General features: G+C 33.7%; 1 protein-coding gene across 1 annotated transcript in view; it reads left to right on the forward strand.

Moving 5' to 3' along the window:
- The first annotated feature begins 264 nt into the window (after positions 1 to 264).
- LOC113494048 overlaps positions 265 to 22,891 on the forward strand; it is a 54,161-nt gene continuing 31,534 nt past the window's right edge. Inside the window, exons 1-4 of the mRNA XM_026872182.1 lie at positions 265 to 540; positions 16,754 to 19,106; positions 19,197 to 19,261; positions 19,424 to 19,611. Of these exons, the coding sequence (XP_026727983.1) occupies positions 16,760 to 19,106; positions 19,197 to 19,261; positions 19,424 to 19,611 (2,600 nt within the window). The 5' untranslated portion in view covers positions 265 to 540; positions 16,754 to 16,759. The remainder of the gene's footprint in view (positions 541 to 16,753; positions 19,107 to 19,196; positions 19,262 to 19,423; positions 19,612 to 22,891) is intronic.

Consider the following 22,891-nt stretch of genomic DNA (forward strand, 5'->3'; position numbering starts at 1 on the left):
GACATTCACGCACAAAACAATGAGGGAGCCTTTAAAGAGGTTTTAATGGCATTTTTATCAATGGCCCTTATCAAAGACACAGCTATCAACAGACCGCCAAAGATAACGCGGGAAAACAATGCACCGGTCGAAGAAAAAACTTTTAACTTCGCGCTCGCACCACCTTCAATAAAACATACCCGTCTCACTCACATATGGTCATAAAACATATGTTAGAAAGAGATAGACACGTCACATGTAATGTCACACCGTCCCCAGGTAAAGTTTGAACTCCATTTATTCGAACGCGAGCTTTGCGCGCGAACGCACGGCTGCGCGAGAGCTTTTTCCATTTATAAATTTTTCGGCGGTTTTATTCGAAAATGGAATCGTTTATGAAATGTGTTTTTAATTTTAATATGTTTTATATTCTCAACTGACAGTAAAGTGTTGTCTAAGGAGTTTCTAGTGTTTTGTGAAATGACAGTTGGTATTTTTTTGTCGGCGGACCATCTTATTGTGCAATAGGGATTACTTTTTTGTACCGGAGCTAAGGATACGGTGAGTCGGGTTCCATACAATAAGACATTCAAGTTGCAACTGTTACCTTTATGTATATGTATAAGAATATGTATTAAATAAAAAATATGTTTGAAAACTAACTTTTAAAGAGTTTTAAACTTTTTCGATTAAGTTTTCTGAATGAAAAATTAACATTTGCATGAGCATTGGAAATGTATTTCAACACATCGATGCAAATCAATCATTACCATACCTTGTAAACTCGTTCACTGAACTAATATGGGAGTTAAACTATCGGAAACTCCTAGATAACTTCGTAATTACGACTTGAGGCAAGACATCATCCTTGGTCTCAACAAACTACATTCATTTAAATAAACGTAACACTTTCCAAGAAAAATATTTAAAATCTTGCAGAATAAACCAAAATAGTTTTTTTTTTGTTTTAAACCTCAAAACGTTGCAGAATAAAGTCCATCAAATGACAATTACATTTTTTAATTCGTCTTTTCTATAAAAAAATGGGCTATTCTCTAAAATTATGACATTATTGGAACACGAATGTTATTATTACTGATGTTTCTGCAGAATGACTCAACGGATTTATGAAGATTTGCATGATGATACACTAAATGCATCCGGTTTCGCTTGCTGATACAAATCTTGTCTGAATCTTTTCATTGTAATATCTCGATGGATGCCTTTAAATAGGGGAAGATTACTTTCAAAGATTTTGGGGAGTGTGTAGAAAGTTCAAGTATCTGATGAGTAACTTTAAGATTTAAAATTTGAAGAACTTTTCACGTCTCAGAAATTGTGCGGATAAGAGTGTGCAATTGTGCATATAATTAAATTGTGTTGGTGTTGGGTATTTAAACATCTTGCTTTTTTTCTTGTTTAAGAAGCACCAGAAAGACATTTTAAGAGAGTGAACCTTTACGTTACGTGACGTGAAATACATTTTTTTATGTTTTAGTAACTTATTCAAAATGTTAAAGTAATTATTTTTTTATTATATATATTTAAGGACTGTGCTAAGCAAATAACAAAATTGTAACGACTCATTAGAAACACCAGCTTTTAGCTTTTAAGTTTTAACAAGAGTATGAATATGCAAGTACGTAATTAAAAACTTTTATGCTAAAATGTTACGCACACTAAATAATGTATCATTATCATTATAAATGTCGTTTGCATGTTTATTATGAATATTTTTATTGTAACTAGCCGACCCGGCAAACGTTGTTTTGCCATATAAATTCTAACGATTCACGATCAAATAACTACAAATAATAATATGTGTTAAGAAAGGTATAATACATTTATTTAATACTCAAAATACAAAGTTTGCATAGTTTGAGACTAGATGGCGTTGCTTAATGGAATATTATTATTATTATCTACTAATTATATTTAAAATTTTACATCTTCCTTCGTATATTGAAACGACACTCCGTTTTGAGCGCTTTTATAAGTTATATGCTCTCTGACATTATTTTACTATGTTTGATCATAATTCAACTTAAATTGTTTATTGTAACGTTCGTTGTTACACCAAAAACCACGTGTCATTATATTTTTAGTAGATAAAACTGATTAAACGAACGATTTAATAGTTAATACTGATAAAAGATAATGTTCTTTAGTCGGTAGACTTTGTCAAGAATATAAATAATAAAAAAAACATGTGACTATCATTTAATTTGTTTTCTCCATGACTACGACCCCCAACCACAATGCTGCAAATCATTGGGCGACATTTAAATATCTATAACATACATACATATATTCTACCCCTTCACGTTAGTTTCTTACACATTAATATTGATCGAACCATTTTTATGTAAACACAAAGTGAATTAATGAGTAATAAATTATATTCGATGTACGGACCGAACGACATTTTTATGTAGTGAGTACGGGCTACCCGTCATCGTGAATGGTCGGCTTTAGAAGTTGTAACGTCCGCGTAAATAGTTTTTTATATAACAGTAATATTATTCTAAACTTCACTTAACGTTTTAATTTAAGAAATTATAGTTTAAAAGTAGGAAAATCCATATTTTTGTAATTTTTTAGCTTTTATCTTTATGTTACTTGAAACGAAAGTTTTTATTAGACAAAGTTTTAAATATTTTTACCTTAATATCATACCCATATGTAGCAAATTTGTTAATGTAAACTCATACTCAAAGTTTACACGGTTGATGATCTCATAAAACAACCTAACGTCAATTTCTACCCCAATAACTATAACAATTAAAAAAAACATTAAATATAACTTATATAAACAAAAATAAACTAAATAAAAATCGATTACATTTTACTCCAACCGTATCTATACCAAAAATCGCAATACAGCCACTCGAAACGTCAAAATACTATAAGCACTCTCACACATTTACCGTGCAATAATAAAACAAAAGATCATAACAAGTACTTCTCAAGCACACGGGGTCAGCAATGCCCTTAATTACTGACAGAGACAGATATACACCAAACACTGAAGTTCGAAAGAGAGGGAAGCGTAAATAGATTATAATAAAGCACCCTTGCATTCAGCGGAGCGCGGATTTTTTTGCACGAGTTCAAACCTCTTTGGTATTCTTTTTTTTTTAATTTAAACTCTGTGAGAACTCAACTTTTACAGTCTAGTGCGTTCGTGGAGTAATGGAGAACCATCACGCTATCATTTGTGGGAATGCCCGTTTTGCTATGTTTTTTTAATTAAGGATTAATTGGAATCCAAGTTCGTGTTTAGCTGTCCGATTGATTTTATTGCAAATAGTTTAAACGGTCGTTTTGTAGCCGTTATTTGTAGAAAAAGAATTTTATTTTATAATTTGAAAATGTAGCATGATATTAAGTATATTCTATTAGCACAGCGATGGCTGAATGTAAAATAGAATTAATGTTAAAATGTAGTAGAATTCTAACAAATTATGTAAGAGAAAACAAAATTAGATATCTGACAAAATTAATTGAATATTAGCAATTTCCATAACCTTTTGCTAATATCACAACGGGTAGACAAAATTCTTTATAGGATATTCATAAAATTATACACAATTTATGTTATAAATCATTCGAAACTTAAATAATCAAATAAAGAATAGCTGTCATTCCAACCCTTCACTTACTGCGTCAAATAAAAAAGACAATTTTTTTTACACCTTAAGAAGGTGCTTTAAAAAAATTAAAAACAAATGAGTTGAACAATCGAGGAGCGCCCGGAATTACTTGATCCTTTATAATGTCAAGCAAACCGTAAAACTGTTTTATTATCATCATAATTTATTTGTTTAGCTATAAACTTGGAGTGCGCATTTAATTAAAGATTTAAAGGGTTAGAAGTTTGTTAGAAAAAAAATCGCTGCTTGTGACCTTTTTTGCTTGAAAGTACTTGTGATTTGTAACTGTGGTCTCGAAATAATCTGTCTGAAGTTTAAAGTCGTTTAAGCAATTATTTCCAAAAAATGCTCAAAAATATGATTACCATAAGATATTGAAATTCTCGATCGTTTTCTATACCTATATTTTTTTGTTATCATATTATGAATTGTTAATATTTTATTACACGTTTTAAAAAACACACAAAATTAATGGAGCTTTTTTTATATTTGTTCCACACAAAACTTTTTCATAGTATTTGCCGGCTTATTAACATAACAAGAAACCAAAAATGAAAAAGCAAAAACTCGCAGCTATTTCTTCTAGGAACCGTTTTAACATATTTTTTTCAAGTCTCAGGTAAAATATAGTCATGAAAAAGTTAACCCATTAGCGGGTTTTTTTCGCAAAAAAATATCATTGACAGTTCTCACGGAATAAAAAAAGGGCAGTCCCAAATGAAAAAAAAAAAACGTGGGAGAAAATTCAATTGTAACAAGAAGAAGGGTTGGCACACATTTGGAAAAAAGAAATTTAATGATAGTGATCGTTCCTTTTGTATTGATTAGGTATTTTATTTTTTGTAGTATCGATTTTAGCTAGTCATAGAGTTTGCCCATGACTATGACACCTGCAATGGCGTTAAAATGTTATGAATAAATATCGAAGCAAAGTGAAACAGATACACTCAAAGAAGTTTGACTCAAACGTTATGTATTTATTTGAACCGTTTGATAACCGTTTGAAATTCTTCAAGCTAACTGCCATCCAGTGACAAATGAGATAGAAACAACAATCATATTTAATTAACAAAAAACAAATACAACCGACTTCAAATATTGCTAAAAAATATATAACGCTACGAAGCAAAACTAGATGAAATTATTATGGCACCAAATCACAGCTAGTTCAAGTTAAAAGAATCAACAAGATTGGTTTATCCAGTTCGAAGTTCTGAGGTAACAAATATAAAAAAGTGAGAACTTCGTATCTAAAGGCGGTTGAAAAAAGGAGAATTTCATCAAAAGAGTTTTAAGCACATGAAATTTTGTACAATCGCTGCGTAAACTATCAAATATTGGTCTAACCAAAAACTAATCATAACTTTATCTGAGAAATCATTAACATATAAAGTATTTTGTACCATAACTAATAATATTATAATAAATAGTGTATATTACAGTTCTTTCAATGCCTGTTGGACACTCTTGAGAGTTCATTGATGCATCACTAAGTGCTTCAGACCCCTTGTGTGTGAAAGGGGTAATGTTACACGAAGTGCGGCCAACGTTGCGCATTTGAAAGCAATCAATTATATATCATGTTATTATTTTAAAATATTATTAAGTGTGTAATGAATATGAGAGGAAAAAAAGGTTTAAAATAATAAAAAAATTGCATCATTTAACATAATTATCTGCTGTTAAAGATCTTGCCTAGTTTTACCAAGTTTCAAAATTCAACCCTCGCACGGTTGAGTTTTTTTTCCTTATGAAGTCACTGCACAATTTTAAACATCAACTTGTTCCTATCTACAAACAAGTTTTATTAAATAATTAAACTAATCCCCATCAATTTCTTCGAAGGGTTTAGCTAGACACGCATTAAAAGTACCGTACAAGCCATAAGTAGGTGTCAACCCCGGTCAACCCCAAACTGGTGGGAACTCATCCCCTAATCCTCGGTGCTCAAAGGTCAGGGGGCGAGTAGGGCTGATTTATATAACTTGCCCACCTGGTTGGCAAACGTATCCGAGACGGTTTTATGTCGTTAGTAGGTATATTCAATATTAACTTGTAATATCTGGTTGAAGACATTTGTAAAATACATTTTTACTTTAAAAAATAAAAATCTAGATTTTTCTATTCATTTATCTGAGCCACAGATCTGTCTTTTTAGGTAAGAAAAAATACAATAGAATTTAAACCTCATTAGTTTTCATACGGTTAAAAATCACTTAGTATCATTTGATATAATACCTAATACTAACTAAAAGCTCACACTAACTAACTAATTGAAACTAAAAACTCATAATTACCGACTGGAAGTGAGTAGGAACACTAAACTCACACACTGCGACTTCAGCGGTACGGTAGTAACTTTTTAATTAGCTTTAATTAGCACCTGTGTGACATAATGACACGTCGCAAAGTCTTGTGGACTTTTTTAAGTAACACTTAAGTGTCAGCTCTTTATTAAATGCTTACTCACCTGCTGTGGTAAAATATGCGAATAATTTTTCGGAGTGCAGTTTAGAAAATTAGATGTACTGTTTTTGATTACCAGTTAGTATTAAGAAGGATTCCGAAACGTTTATTATAACTGAAGAAAATATAAATTTTCGAACGAGTTAAATGAAATATTTCCATTGGTCATTAAAAATAAACTTAAGAATGCAGGTCAAGTGTGACTAGATCTAGTTACTGTTTTAAGGTTAAGCATAAATTTATTAAGACGTGTCTAAAGTGCAGTTTTTTTCTTACTGACTTAGATACATACAAACAATTTATGTCAAAGAAGAAATCAATAAGCCATTTACTATTTCAAATACCAATGCTCTAAATTTGAAATACTTCTACAAATTGCCTTACATCAAAGTCATGATACATCAACATCTAGCATTCTATATTCAAATTTAACATTTTACATTAGTAAAATCTTTTGTACACGCCCGTTTATAGTACTGGCACGTTATAATAATCTATGATAGCGAAATAAGAGGTCTTTGTTATACTGTGGCACTAGCGTCAAAACTCCACTAAACTAATTTAGTGTTTCTGGCAGTACCAACCTACAAGTTTGACGTACGAAGAACTCTAAGTTGGAAACTTAAGTATTTGGGATTGTGACGCGAAGTACGTGAAGTTTAGTCTGTCAAACTTTCACTGGGGCTTAAGTTCGGCTAAGATTGCTGTCGTAGTAATGATATTTGCAATTTGGTGAACTTTTAAATTAACTAGATTTTATGAAAATTATTGAAAGATTAATTAAAATTTCAAAAGAATCTTTGAAATTTTAATTAATCTTTCTTATGTCGTCAAATTTAAGTAGAACCATGGACAGTAAATTATAAACATGGATGAGAGAGTTTATAACTTGCAGTGAAGTAGGTAGAAACGGTTATTAATATGATACCAAAAGAAAGTTAGAAAACAAACAATTCTTAACTGATTAATGGGTACCGCCTTGTTTTGGTAATTGTGTAAGAAAGACGCGTCCTGTTCCCACCTGCTTTATTAAAAACTAAAACGGCCATACATAGACACATCAATCACATTTACCACCGCTCTAACCGTTGAAAATCAAGCCGGTCTGCTTCTCAAAACAAAACGCCATTTTGAAAAATCACATCAACAAAACTTGTTCTCGTTTCAAAAAGTCGACAATACATTTGAAATGCCTTACTTTTTTCGCGAGGCACAGGGGTTCAGCTTACAGCCACGGTAACAATGAAGGGTAGTCTCCAGACGTTTAAAAATGGCAATAGTTTATTGTTAGGTATATCGTAAAGATTTATATTGTTAGGAATAGGTTATAAAATATTTTACGTCTCTATTATAGAGTCGGGATAATGATTTTGATATTAATCTGTAATTTGGATGGTATACGACTATTTTGCGATGTAATAAAGTTAGTCAGTTTGCTTTAGAAGTTTGAGTTAGTCACAAGGGCCATGCGAGTATTTTATGAGATACCTTTTTAGTTATGGTAACGCTAATATTCTCTCTTATTAAACAAAAATATAGATATGAGGTCGTTTTCGATATTACTTTGTTCTGTTCTTGTTTGTGAATTCGTATTCGCCAGTCCTTCAATTCCATATCACCTTATATCATATTAAATAATTAATTTGTGTGATACTTATTTATTTTCCTTTTTAAAATTATTTTCGACGAATCTTTCACTGCACCTCTTTCTATGACCTACGGAACAACAAAAAATACTGAATTATTAAAATTAACGCGGCTATTTAAAGTACAATACAAATACCGTTATATTAAATCACATTATAAATATAGATTAAAGCGAAACTTCTGCTACATCACCTATCTCATACAAAAAGTCATGAACTCCATAAATTAATCGACAATACATAATCAAAGACTGAATACAGGCCCACCCCTTATTGCCGTCGTAAATTTCCCACAAGGACTGCCGTGTTCCTTGTCACAAATAAATCATACCATTTACATGTACTTGGTACAAAAAAAACTAGATCGGAACCGACTTAACAAAACGTCTCCTTAACAAATAATTTCAACCCCTGAATTCAAATATTTCAACCCTATTTTGGTGTGTTAAGGTTGAGTTTGCAATGAGGGGTTGGGATATGGGATGGGTTCGCGAATGCCTCGGACGCATCTTCCCATTTCGCACACTTCCTTAAACAATACCGCGAGAGCAGTTCGGGGCAACAAAGGGATGAACTTACTCCAGATTGTGTAACAATAAATATTATTACTCCAATTTCCGAACGCCGAAAGGTGAGCGATTGTTGGGTTAACAATAGTTTCAATTTAGTATAGGCAAGGGCTTGCTACCTTTGACATAAAGACATCTGCTATTTTTTATGTCTCCTTATTATTTTTGGGGAAGAATAATATTGGATTTTGCGATGTTCGAGAGATCGAGTTTTGATTGCCACGTTTACTTTGAAAATATAACGTTAAAAAATAATGACGTGTTATTTTAATGTCTTAGTATTTTTATTGAGAAACTACCAGAGAATTTCTCTCGGTGAACCTGAAAAATACATGAAGTTTAAAAACAGTAAAATTTCGAAGAATAAAAATTGTTTCATTTACGGTCTGTAACTAATAATCACTTTAATTAAAAACAACATATAATTTGATGGTCAACTAACTCCTCTATCACGCATTCTCTACAACTCCACATTCACCTAATCCCTGTATTTTTTACACCAAAAAGCACGTGCTTCTGCATATCTTGACGTCATAGACAGTTAACAGCGGCCATATTGTCAACCATCACACCGCAATAGCATACTGCAATCAATCCTATGGACTATCGAATAGATTTCTATAATCATTATTAAAATCAATCGGTAAGAGCTAACAAAATCAACAAATATTCCTCAATCAGTTGTTGTAACTTAACAATCAATGTTGCTACTTCTACAATTTATAGCTATGGGTTTGTCACAGCGGGCATCATGCCTTTTCACACTGCCCTGCGTCCGAGGGATGAACATCGTTTCCCATGCCTACAAACTTAAAAAAAAGTTAATAAAAATTAATTCCAGTAACCATTTTACGGGTTACAAATTTGTTAGTAAATGTTAGTTTTAATTAGGCTTATTAATTATAGTGCTGGGCTTTTATTGACGTGCTTAGAGGTAATTGTAGGGTAAGCCTGCTTTCTTTAATATTGGGCCAATAAACTGTGTTACAGCTGGTCTTGTTGAAAACTTTTTCGTTACTAAGCTTGTGCTTAGATCTATGGGAATTTTACTAGACTTTTTAATTTTCTTGTACCTATAAGTTGTTGTGGCTTGGAACAGTAAATGTGTGTGTTTCTATATTTGCGTGTATATCTTGATATTACACGCTACTAAAAAACTTCAAAAAGGGGTACTTTCTGACTAAGAAATAAGTAAAAACTTAAGTATAATAATGCACGTAGTTCAAAAATTCAAAAACTGTACATTGAAAATTCCTTAAAATAACAACCTTGAAATATGGTATCCAAAAAAGCTCGTTAAAATAACTCTAGTATGATTTTGATTCATAGTCGGTATACTACGACCCTCGCGCATGCGCCATATGGTCAAAGATTTACAGATAACACCCTGTTGGCCGCACGACGTTAAATAGACACCGTTTTTTGACCTACGCAACAATATTTTGTAATATTAAATTAGTTTTTTTACTGCCTTTACCTCGCAACTGTCATCCTGACGCTCGACTAGGTTGTGATAACTGATGACGTAATTGACGCGAAAATAGGAAAAAAATTGCCAACTCTTAATATTTTTTTAAACAGTTGAAATTTATCAGAAATTCGATGTAGGTAATTTAGAAAAATGTCTCTTATAACACCTTTCATTATAACAATTAGAAATCGTAATAGAAACAGCATGTGCTCGGCAATTATCAAGATCATTATGATGACACTTGAGTGTCAATCGTAAACTCTTTGATATCATAAGGAAGTGTGTTTAGAAGATATGGTATAGAAATATGAAGAACTTTAGAGGATTTTTGCTGCCTCGGAGACTTTACATTTATTTTTTTGTCTTGAAATCGAAATTTTGTGTGCAATAAAATCGTCTAAGCTTGAGCATAAGTTCATTTAGGCATTTCATTTAAGCGTCTTGGACTAACCTAACCTAACCTATTTTTTATTGACTTTTACATAGTTTTATCACCAAATCGACTTACCAAAATACAATTGAAGTCAATACATCTCTAATTACATAATTGTGCTGTAATAGGCGGCACTTATCGCGCATGCGTAGTGCGCACGCATCGGGTGGGGGTGTGGGGCAGCTGCGCGTGCGCCGCTTAGCATGGGAAATTAGTGTTTAGAGTAAATTCAAGGTAGTATTAATGTTGTTTTTATGGTAATATAACGGTAGGTCGGATTTTGACCTTTGACCTCGAGTCTTACTGTTTAAATACTTGATTTGATTTGATTTGAAAAATGCCTATAAAAGCTAGCAAAATGATAGTATATAAAATATTTCTACTCATATAATTAATAATTTTAAGGAAATAATACCTTTCTAAGTATTCCACAAAAGAAAAAAAAATGTCTCAGTTAATATCTTTTCTCTTTAACAATTACCAAGACCTAGCTAAAGTCACCGCAGGCTATCAGGCTGTCTTAGCTTTGAAAGTCGTGATAACATTAGTTAAAACCAATTTTCTTTTAATGTATTAAAATAACTAGTTAACTTAAAATTACTTTTAACATTAAAAATATGTATGTATATTCTTGTCAATATTTTTCTCGTCTTAAAGTAAACTGATCCAAGAGGAAAATTAATATTATAATTAATTTCGATTGCAATGCTCTAAGTTAGCCCATCTCTGACGTTGCTATGGGTTTTCGACGTTAAAATATAGTCCCAACTCAAAGTCAAAACTATATGAAACCTTTATCAAACAATACATTATTAATGTTTTCACAATAATATTAACATTCACCAAGATTATTAATCTATACTTTATCTTTAATAATATGTATGTGTATAACAAAAGTTGAAAAGTTCGTTTGTTAGAACCCGCTTATCTCAGAAACTTCATGTTTGATTTGAAAGAAAAAAACAGTGTTAGGTAGCGCAATTTTTGAGGAAGGCGTGGTGATGTATAACACCCCGCTTTGATTCATTGAAGCAGTGCAGTAATAAAACATGTTACAAAACCGAGACGAAATTGTGTCGAATAAAAAAATATAATCCGATTTCAATAACGCCCGAATACATTTTCAAAACCACGCGAACGAAATCACGCGCGTCGACTAGTATATAGTTGTAAATTAACAGGTTACTAATTAAAAACAATTGGTGTAAGAATAAAACATACGTAGAGTATTAATTACAGCACGTGTCAAAAACAGGTGTATTTACAAATCTATAGATTGTAAACGACTTGTTTTAAAAGGTTTAGCTAGTAATTATGTACGTCTGTCTATGATATCAATATTGTGACGTAAGAGGCACAGGTGTGAGGACTTGGGTATGGATTTGATGAGAAGGAGATTGGTTTTAAATGGAGCTGTGTTGGTGGAAATATTATGCACGGTACACAATTTTGGTTTTTGGTGATATTAATGTGAATCGAAGAAGAAATTAGTAGATGGTACATTAAATATGTACATTAAAGTAAATAATAAGTTAACTCTTCTTTGATAAACAAACCTGAAAAACCTATTCCTCAATTGTTTGAAAACTTATATTTACAACGAACCATTGTTTTCAGATAATTTATTCACTGATTACAACCACAAACGTGCCCCCTCCCGTCAACGTGACAAATGACGTCACGAAACCGGAACCAATAATAAAATACAGAAATGTCCCCAAACATGTCAAATTTGAATTCCATTATTGAACCATAAAACTCTGGGTTCAGTACAAACGGGTGCTCTGAATAATTCATGACAGCGCCACCTGCCGGCCAACCGACAAACTAACGTTTGTTACCATAAATTATGTGCTAATAAATATTTGATTCGTTCGTAGAAACTATTAGACTATGGAAAGTGGGAGTGGAAATTTGGGAAATCGTTTAAGCACGAAACTTTGTAGAGTTCGTAATTTGTATGTTAATAATGTATTTTCATGGAACTGTTAATATTTTGTAGTTAGTTGTAATATTGTTAGTACCGTATTTAAACTTGTAAGACTAGGCTTGCGATATAGACATTTTTAACAGAGCTCATGGCCTCACGCTAAACATTTTAAGAAAAACAAATATGAAATGACAAAGCAAACTTGTAGAAGCGAAAAACATTTGCCAAAATGACAAAACAAGACACAATTACTGATATTTTGACAGTGATAACCCCAAGTTTTTGCCATCCCCGCATAGAATCTAAAAAAATACACATCAAGAAACCCATCCTCATAATCCAGAAGAACAACCAAAGAGGTTAAATTCAAAACACGATGAAGATTAAACCTCTTTTCTTGTCAAGAACTTGAAGTAACACCAACTGGCCTTGTCCTCTTTCCGGGGCAGTGGGACAACTCGATACGCCATTGTCTTAATAGTCAGACAACTCCACAACCCCTTTCGTCAGAGATTGCCGATAAGACTTATCAACGGTTTTCATTATTTGTGGCTTCTCAAGGAGTACAATAAGGAAAAACTTTTGAAATTGTATGTGTTTTGTTTTTGATAATACTTTTGTATCGTATGTTATCATTTTGAAAAGGTCCTAGATATTAGTCCAGATTGATTTCAATGCCGTTGAAGTTAGCTATTGTGTTGAGGCACTGCCTTTCTCAGGCTAAAGGAACTTGTATCTCAGGTAAAATCTTTTAAACTCTATCTAAAGTAAGATCAACGTGCATTGAGTAAGCAACAAACACATCGTGGCAATCGTTGAATTCAATGCAAGACGACAAAAACATCCGGCCGCCTTGGCGCGGAACTTCAAGACAAAGCCGATCGTCTCCCTGTAACTTTATCTCAAAATCAAACCGATACAATCCTTATCGCAACAGCATAAAGCTCCAATTTCATTACAACCAACTTTCTCCTAACTTATCTCCTCATCATGTATCCCCAATTTTCCCTATCACTTACATAATAAAGGCCGAAATTGCCCATCTAGATCATTCGATTAACTTTGCAGACCCTGTAACCGCTCTGCAAATTCGAAAGATTCAAATTTTAAATCCGCTAAAACGTGTTCCGTTCTATTCAGCCGGCATCGTTGACTCTCGGCACACACCATTCGTTTCAAAAAGTATTTAATTCTTAAATATAAACCTTATTCCTACGTGAGTTTGTCATTTAAATACTATATCGGCCAGTACAGACTTAGCGCTCAATAAGAAAAAAATCTTTTTTGTTTGGCGACCCCACGTTTCGCGAGTCGAGACGTGCATTCGATATTAAAAAATGCTTCAGAAAAGTCTTAAATTCAATAGTAATTTGGTTCTGAATAGGTAGGGAGTGGATAATGCAAGTACGCCCTGTTTTTGCGGTGTTGTATTTAGTACGCGAATTTCTCGGCTCGCATTGTGTACACACTGGTTTCTTGCCCAGCATGAGTCTGTCACAGTACCGTGAATTTGAATGGAGCGACCGAGTTTCTAATTACACAGTCAATTTGGTAGGTAAAGCGAGAAATATGAGTTATTGCCCTGGCCCGTAACCAAGATGAAATCGGGCATATTTAATACGCGACAATGGATCGGAAATTTTTGTTAACAGCTTAGCATAATAATGCGCGTATTTGATTGTATTTTAAAGCGATTAGTCCGTGATTAGCCCTTAACAACTGCAGTTTGAGGAATTAAAATTCGTTTGTTTTGCAAATTAGGCCGTGGGGATGTGGTATTACGTAACACGTGGTTTCATTTAAGTTTTGTTACCTGCAGTTCTTTTAGATACTATTATGTCGAAATGCAGAAATGTTTCGTTAAATGAGAAACGGAAACAATTGATTGCTTTTTGAAACTTAGGCATTCTGTGAAAGAAAATCAAAGTTGTTTCAATGTTAAAATTGCTTACAAGTCGGATTAGTTTGCATAGACTCAGTTACAAACATACCAACAAGAAAACGTAGAAAATTGATCAGCTGTTATTAATACAGATACCGGTAATAATAAAGCTGAAAATAACTCTACTACAGCCAATTATCTGTCAGACGAGTCTGTTGGACTTAGATGGATTATTTTTGAGAAAGCCCGACAATCCATTCATGAGCAACAAAAAGCCAGTGAGTCTGACAACCGGTCTGCGATGATATTGCGAAGGTCAGATAATAGCCTCTTTGTGTGAAATATAGATGTACATGAGAAACTGTTGCTAAGCGGAGAGAGTATGCAGAAATACGCTTTTGAACTTGCATGAATAAAAAGTAAAGGAAGACGTTTGGATGTTTTGAAACTATGGAATTAAAAAAAAATGTGTGAGTATAAATAATGCTAATGGTATAAATTGAAAGACTTTAGTTTTTTTCGATTTGAAGGTTAGAACTGCAAAAGCTGTGATATTTCTAAGTGTCAAATATGAAATAATTATTATGGTTGTGATGAGGAAATCATAAATTAAATAATTAATCGATTATTGAATAAAAAATTGTCACCAATTCATAACGTAAATGTGTTAAATTGGGATGCAAAGAGCTTAGAATGGTTACGAATTAAAATGGTTTTCGTTTTAAAACCCATGGATCTCAAATCAATTACATTCGGTACTTAACATCTCAACTTTCGCCGTTTTCGTACAAATTATTGCACAACTGTAATAATAAACAATAATAATTAAAGAACTATAAACCAGAACGCGTGTTGATCGTTTTAGTGGCAGAACTGATGTTGTCAGTGCCACATACCAAATTGCATACGCTGTGATGGCGCAAATGGTGTATAACGGTAGAAAACAGTACCGTATTGGAGGCAATATGGCTTATGAGCTTATTATATGCGTATCATGATACGTGGTTACATCAAAGTAGGTGTAAACGGATTGTGGAAAAGTAGGAAGTGTGTGTGATATAAATTGTGTTATTTCTTATGGCACTACACTTATCACCTCATGATCTTGTAGACGATGTAATCAGACTTTGCAATTATGTACTATAGAATTTAAACCTATTTACAAATGTGTAGTTGCCTTCAGTAAATTTGGTGTTTTGACAGCTTAAATTTCTAGAATCCTTAATCTGGGTAATCGAAAACCCATTTTTTTACCAATAATTGCACGAATCCAAAAAACTTCCTTCTAAATTTGCTTTCATAACTCGAAATTCCGCGTGAAATTGATCCATTTATTACGGACATCTTTCATATAAAGTCCCGTGAAGGAATCACAAGAATTTACCTTCGCGCCTAGATGATATGCGTTCACGCGATCCTTGCCTTTACTACGAATTCTTAATATTAGCGTTGTTGAGGCCAGCGTAGAAGTGAGATGGGGCATTACAGAGCGTGTGGCATCTCGGTCTTACAACGACAAAAGTTCGGTTTTATATGGTCATAGTACATGACCGTGCTAATGTTAATGTGATAAATAATACCCCTGTTATATGTTTATAATAGGCGTATCAAAGATTTGTGGATGCTACCTTTATTTTTATAGGTTCTTCCTAGATTGGCATATTTATTATTATTATTTATTATTCCTTACGTTATGAAAAACAAAGGGTATGGGGTTTTGTTTGAGTAATTCTCTTATAAATTTATCTTCAATTAATGATCGTACTGCAGGAGAACACAGAAATCCTTGAGCAAGCAAAATGCGGTCTTCTTTCGGCCAAAAATTCTAGGTAGGTATTTAACTTGGTAATTAAAATAGAAAACTTTAATTTCTATTATTCGACATAGGATGTATCCTAATATATGTCACAATTTTACGCATATATATTTCATTTATTCAAGTACGACTTTCGCAGTACTAGCAATACAATTGGCTTTAGATTCAAAAATTGTTTCATCTTGTTCAAGTATTTCATCTTTATCAAGAGTTTCATCTTCAACAATTTCTTTTTCATACTCTTTGTGTTTGACTGTGACCCTTGAAGCGTTAAATATAAAAAGCTATCTGTTGACCCCATTGCGGCTGTTTGGTTTTCAGCACTTAAGAGTTTCAGTTTCATTTACAGCGAGGGAGCGAGGGATAAATATTATGTTATTTTATTGTGTGATGAAGTAGTAGTTTTGTTTTGTTATATCATTAGGTTTGTCTTTAAAATATTAATATAAACTCTGTTCTTTATGTGGTCAATTGATTTGAAACAAATGAAGTTACAACTATGCAGTCCAGGATGCAGTTTTTAACTAGTCTTACCTTGGAAGGCATTCAATTAGAGTTCTGAAAGTGACGGAAATATTTTATTAAAATGATTGGATTAGTTTTTTCTACGACTAGGATTGATTGCTTGTAATTATTAAGACTATCAATACTGTCTTCAATCAATTAATAACTTTGCCTCGTGCGTGCGAATATGTATCGAATGTACGGTATAGTTGGATTCTGATTATGGAATCAATCATACCGACGTTGATAGATGTATGGTCATCAATATGTTGGGGAAATATTGTGTCAATATGTGAAAAAAGGGTTTGAAAGTGGTTTTCCGTTTTTAGGCTGTTTGTTATCTTTACTCATAATTTAATAAATCAAATAAAGCATTTCTTAAATAGCTTTTTTCTTTCTTTCAGGTCAAAATGCTGAAGTGGGCAGTTTACGGTAAAAAGAACCAAGATCAGGTCAACGATCTAGAAAGTGAAGACTGCGAGCATTATACCAACAACGGATACAACAACAACAAAATAAGAAGGTCTTTAGATGCTCAAACAGTCAAAAGGAGCAAGAAACCCAGCAGATATCAGCGAAGGTCCCTAGGATCAGGCGCAGTTAGAAAAAATATAAGAGCTATTGATAAAGAAAACGTAAACTATATAGGAAATACACCAAACTATTATAGAGAGGGTTTTATTAAAAAACCGGAAGGCCTAGCCTTGAAAGATGTTAGTAATATCACGCCTAATACCACTCCAGTCAAGAAGATTGAAAGGAGAAAATACTACCTAAACGTTTCTAAAGATGACATTCCTCCTGACTTGCCCCCAACACCACCAACTTATAGTCGACGAGTAAGAGAGGCGAAGAAGAGGAAATTAGAAATGGCCAGTGCCAACGAAGTCTTTCGAAGAGACAGCTGCGTGTATAAAACTGAGAGAAGAATTAAACCCATAGATAGAACCTCGTTTAGTCCAAGACTAAGTCACAGTACATCTGAACCATCCTTAAATGAACTTTCAGACAGATTGAGTGCTTCAACTGCTAGTAGCAGAAGCTCTTTTGCTCTAGGTAAAATAAATATCCCAGTTTGTACTACAAAGACAACAACTGAAGGTCTGGTGGAAATTGAATACGATGAGGATCTTGTCATTAATTGCGTAGAAAAACCTGTTGTTCCTAAACCCACTGTGGAGAAAACAACATTACCCATTTTCGGACATCATATTTTTATGGATAATCCACTATATTTTAACAATAATGATATAGGCCTTAGTAACATTAGACCTTTGAAAAGGACGAGGAAGAAATCTAATGAATTCGAAAGCTCGTTTAAGTCACCTTCTGTAGATAAGAAGGATGTTCATTCATTAATAAGGGATGGGTGTTCACCTGTATCCATCACTCCACTGTCTACAAAACTAGCTGCCCTGAGATTTAGTACAATGAGTACGCATACCAAATCTCAGAGGGTTATGTTCAGTAATGACGTCACCGACTATTTTCCCAAAGTAGAGAATCCTTTTACTATCCCTCTTAGGGACGAAGAATCGTCTACTGAAATGGAAAATAAATTTATCTTAGGAAAAGACTCTACAAGTAATGATACTGAATCTACTGTATCCACAACACAAATGGGGGATATCACATTAGAGAAAATGATTGAAGATATTATAAAGAGTACTAAAATCATTAAATCCAAACGTAGAATTTTGAACAAAGTTCCAGATGTGCAAATTCCAGAAGAAATTCCACCGCTTGAGACAGTTAAAGATTTATTTGTAAATCCTCAGGCAGAGAACAAAGCCAATCTAATTAAAGAAGCGAAATATGTGAATTTGTCGAGAGAAAACTCACTATCGCCAAGAAACACACCTACTAAGAAGATGCCAGTACATAGGGTAAATGAAAAGTTACTAAAAAACCTTCCAATAGGATGTTTCATCTTAGACGACGGTGATGGCTATAACGAAAGGGAGGTAAGAACCCCTGATATTGACGTAGACATAAAACGTAAAGGTGCAAAGAAACGCCTTAATGCGCTCAATAGGTCTCAATCTATGAAAGTTTTTAGTGAAAAAGGAAACTTAGAAACTACATCTTCTGAGTCAACACCCGACTTATATTCAGCAGCTGACGAGCGGGCAAGCCTAAGATTGAAACGTCAAAGATGTATCCGAAGGAAAAAATCCACAGTGAGCAATGAAAGCCAATGGAAGGGTAAAGACCTTAAAACATCCATTCTCACTCTTGAAATAGGAATCCCAAGTCCAGCTACTGAACTTCCAAACACCTCATTATGTGAGCCTTTGAGTCCTCCATTGTCTAATCCAATTGTGACTGATGACTATCAGAACATTTCTATGAAGTCGAATGTGTCACATAGCAGTTTGATGCCTTACGACAACTCTCACAACAAGAGATCGAGAGAGCTGTTTGGACTAACGTTAGAACACGGCATCCCAAGTCCTATAACACCAGTGCCTAACCTAAAAAGACCTGGAAAGGTGTTGAGTGAAGAAAGAGCTCACAAAACTAGTAAAGTAGACGAAGATTTCCTCTTAACAGATGGTTTTACTCCCGTCATTGAGCATAAATCTATAAGACGATGCTTGACTTATTCTCCTGAAGAAAACAGCATTAGTAGTAGCGAGGAGAAAAGAAGAAGTGTTGCAAGCAATCGTCTAGAGCGTAGTAGCGAAAGATTCCAAGCTCTAAAAGGAACGATAGATTTAGAAATTATAACACGAAATGACGTCATAGACGTGCACGGTGAGTGGTGACTATCGACCCCCATTTATCACTTTGTTATGGTTGTTTCCCATTTGGGTAGGAGTTTTCATGGCGTTTTTATGTTTACAGTTATAAGATGCCGAGATCTTCAGCGGTCTACAGGGAAAACGGATGATATCAATGCTTATGCGAAGGTTGGTAATAAATTTTTTAGAGACCCATTACGAGGGATTTGTTAAGATTTGTTAAAAATGTTACTTTTGCATGAGAAAAGGTACAATACATGCGATCTTAGACTGAAAACATTAACATACTTTTAAACATCCAAGCTTAAATAAATAATCTTTTTTTACTAGGTTGTGATCAGTGGCATACCAGAAAGTCAGTGCCTTCCATCCCAAAGGTCGATCTTCCAAAGAACTTCTGTGCTGTACGGCAAGCGAGAGCCGGAGTTCCAGAGGCACCTCAAGCTGCCGCTGCCGACAGCTATCTACGACAACCAGATGCTGCACATTTCCGTATGGCACAGGGATAAGAAATACCGGTAAGTATCCTTAATATTTCCAATGCATACCAGAAATACCGTAGTTTTTGTAACCAGCAGCAAATGTTGTAAAATTTTATTACGTTGTAATGATGAAATTTGGCGTCATGAGGTCAAAATCAAGGTAAGTCTCAACTCATTTTTTTTTATTTTTTTAATATACAGATGGCGTGAACAAAATACCTACAATAATAAATCGAAATTCGCAATAAGGCGAATTGTAATTTAAACACAGAATACTATTTATCGGCAATATAATCCTTTGTAAGGCTGCAGCTTACGGCGGCACTGAAGCGGATTTATCGTTATACCTGTAATTAAATAAACGGCGCTTGCCACAAAATTTCAATACCTTCATAGGATCAGCCTGCCGATTCCAGTTTTAATCCCTTTCCCAATTAGAACTAGGCTTCTATAGACTATAGTCTATATAAATGGACTGCTAAAATAAGCACAAAATATATGAATATTAGGATATAAATGACTTAAAAGCGAGTGGATCGCCAGTTCAAGTAAAGGTGAAAACTTCAAAGCATATCATGTAAACAGTCCTGAAACCTACAAAGGAAATAATTACGAAAACGTAACCGAACGTCAACAAATGAATAATTATTCTAACAAACTTAATTAAGCAAGCAATAACCGAGTCGTCTGACGTCACTCCTCTAAATTTTCTACCTACTTCAAAGTATTCCATTAATATATAACGATATTCCTTAAATTAATCGCATTTCATTACGCGTAAACAGGACCTTACAGGGTCTCTCCTGAATTTTTGAAAACGTACGTAAACAGTCGCATGCACGAATCGTTGTATTATTTACACAGAATGTGGTATTAGTTCGGCCATTCGGCTGTGGTATAAGTTGTTTTATGATTATGTAATGTCCTCCGATGGGTTTGGGGGACGACTGTTTACTGGGTTAAGTCTTTTGAGTAAATACTCTTTTCTAAATTTTTCTCTTCCAAATATGACATCTGAAACAACGACTTTATGTATCTCCTTTGCTGTTGTAATTTGATTTTCTCTTGAATATAATTCATGAACTCTATGGGCACTGGTAATTATAGATAGTAGCAAACATAGGTCCATCACAAGAATGAAGATTAACAAACTTAATACAACGATTTGATGATAATAACAGCGATAACAAATTTTAATGGCGATACGTTTCTTAGCCATCGTAAAGACTAAGTTTGTTCGCTCAGAGTAATGAGACTGCTTATTAAAAGTTTTTATTAGAGGCTTTGTTACACGAAACAGTAGCTTACGATTATACGAACGATCATTAAAATTGATACGACCTTTCAGAAAGCTATTCCTGTCAGAATAATAACATGCTTTTTCGGAAATCCTAATTTTTGCGCCCTAGAAACTGGAATGTATATTTTTGTTTTGGAGTTCCTTAGCTATTTTGTTGTTTCGACCTCAATTTGAAAATTGAAAAATGATTAGTGTATAGGTAGGTTAAATAAATAGGTAAAGAGGCAAAACGCCGGATCGACGTAACACGTGTCACAATACTACACGTAAGCACTCAAAAGTGCTGCCATTACAAACAAAAGCGACTCTTAACCCAAAAATATGAATGTAAGTCGTCGAAAAAATTAAAAATATATATTATAGAACCGACGTATCATAGTAGGAGTGTTTTATTCACTTTTTCCTTCTGTGTAGCACTTTCATACATAAGATATAGGGGAGCCAGAGTGACGCTGGCGCGATTGGACCTGCGCACAACCATCGATTGCTTACCGACGCAGACCCGGGCAGTTGAGTTGCCGACTCTAAACGGACAGCGGGCCCGTTTTTGCCGCGTCTACCCTTTTTAAATACGCATAGATTTTTTTAAGTGTCGTGCAGTGAAGTGTGTGTAGTGGTTTTCTATATTATTTTAGTGGATTGAATTTTATTAACGGGTAAGGCTTTTTTTTGTTTCATTTTTCGTGGTTTCATTTGTTCATTGGCTTTCAGTTTCATTTTTTTTTCTATTTAATTTATTTTATGAAGCATCACCTCTTTCTTACGAAATTTCTAATAATTTATTTATCATCGTTAAATTAACCACAGTTGAACATAATTTTATTACCACTAAAATCACAAAATATTCTATTATATAATTAAAATTCAATCTCAAAAGCTCTATATTTCACAAAATTACTTCCAACATCTCCATGAACATTTTCTTTGTTATTCGTACCAGTTTTTACATCAACTATATCGCTTATAACTTCAAATCGTACAACAAATTCATCCCTACTACGTTAATTAAGGATTAAGGTGATTACAATAATGACAGTGTCCCCCTTGTCTATCGTAACATCCCTTCATAAGTCGTCATTAGGAATATGGGTTACTACGGCCTCTACGTGGAGCACGCTAACACATTTCTAAACTTCTGAAGTTACACCCTAAAATGTTGCCACTATTAAAATGTTCTTCATTTTCTATTACTATACTGTCTGGAATTATTTTGCATTAGTTGCTAGTAGCGTAATTAGCGAGGTAATGGTTTTTTACAATTAATGTTAAAATTTAATTTGGACAAATTTACTTTAATTCGAAAATTATAACTTTAAGAGATTTTGACGTTTCATTACTTTAGCTTAAATTCTGTGGTTTCACCTGTTTAAATGATGTCACTAATTTATTATCTAAGTTATAGACGGTTAATTGTGAGGGATTATGAAAATATTATATTCTGCGCAATTTAGTAGAAGAAAGTCGACTGCTAGAAGTCGACCTTAGCCTGAGAGAGGGCTAAGCCGATGCTAGAAAAACCAATTATAGTGATCAACCGTTTTTTAAATTCCTTAATCTAGTTTAAAAACCATACTATCCTACAATCTTATATGGTAAAGCCGTTTATCTGTCACCTCGTTCCTGACATAATACCAGCTTTGACATATTGATACGTTGGTACCTTATTACCCATTAAAATTTGCATTGCATGAATTTGCAACAGTTGGGTTTTAAACTATGAGCTCGGCGAGACCCACTAATTTCCTACTCTGATTGAAAATGCCGAAAGGTCCAGTCCCAAATTCTATCCCTCTTTTAGATTAATAACTTCCACAAAGCTAGAGCGAGACGCAAAAAGATGATTTGTGGGCACTAATTCCATTTGCGCTTTTCTTGGGAGCTATCCAAATAACCTTAACATGTTCCAAGGTTAAACATCACACTACAAGTTGAACTTCACATGGCTTCTATCAAAGCTTGATAAACTGGTGATCTATAAGCTAGTCATGATACCATTAATTAACAAAACTCTGCAGT

The sequence above is a fragment of the Trichoplusia ni genome, chromosome 5 (assembly GCF_003590095.1).
Source record: "Trichoplusia ni isolate ovarian cell line Hi5 chromosome 5, tn1, whole genome shotgun sequence".
NCBI classification, from domain to species: Eukaryota; Metazoa; Arthropoda; class Insecta; order Lepidoptera; family Noctuidae; genus Trichoplusia; species Trichoplusia ni.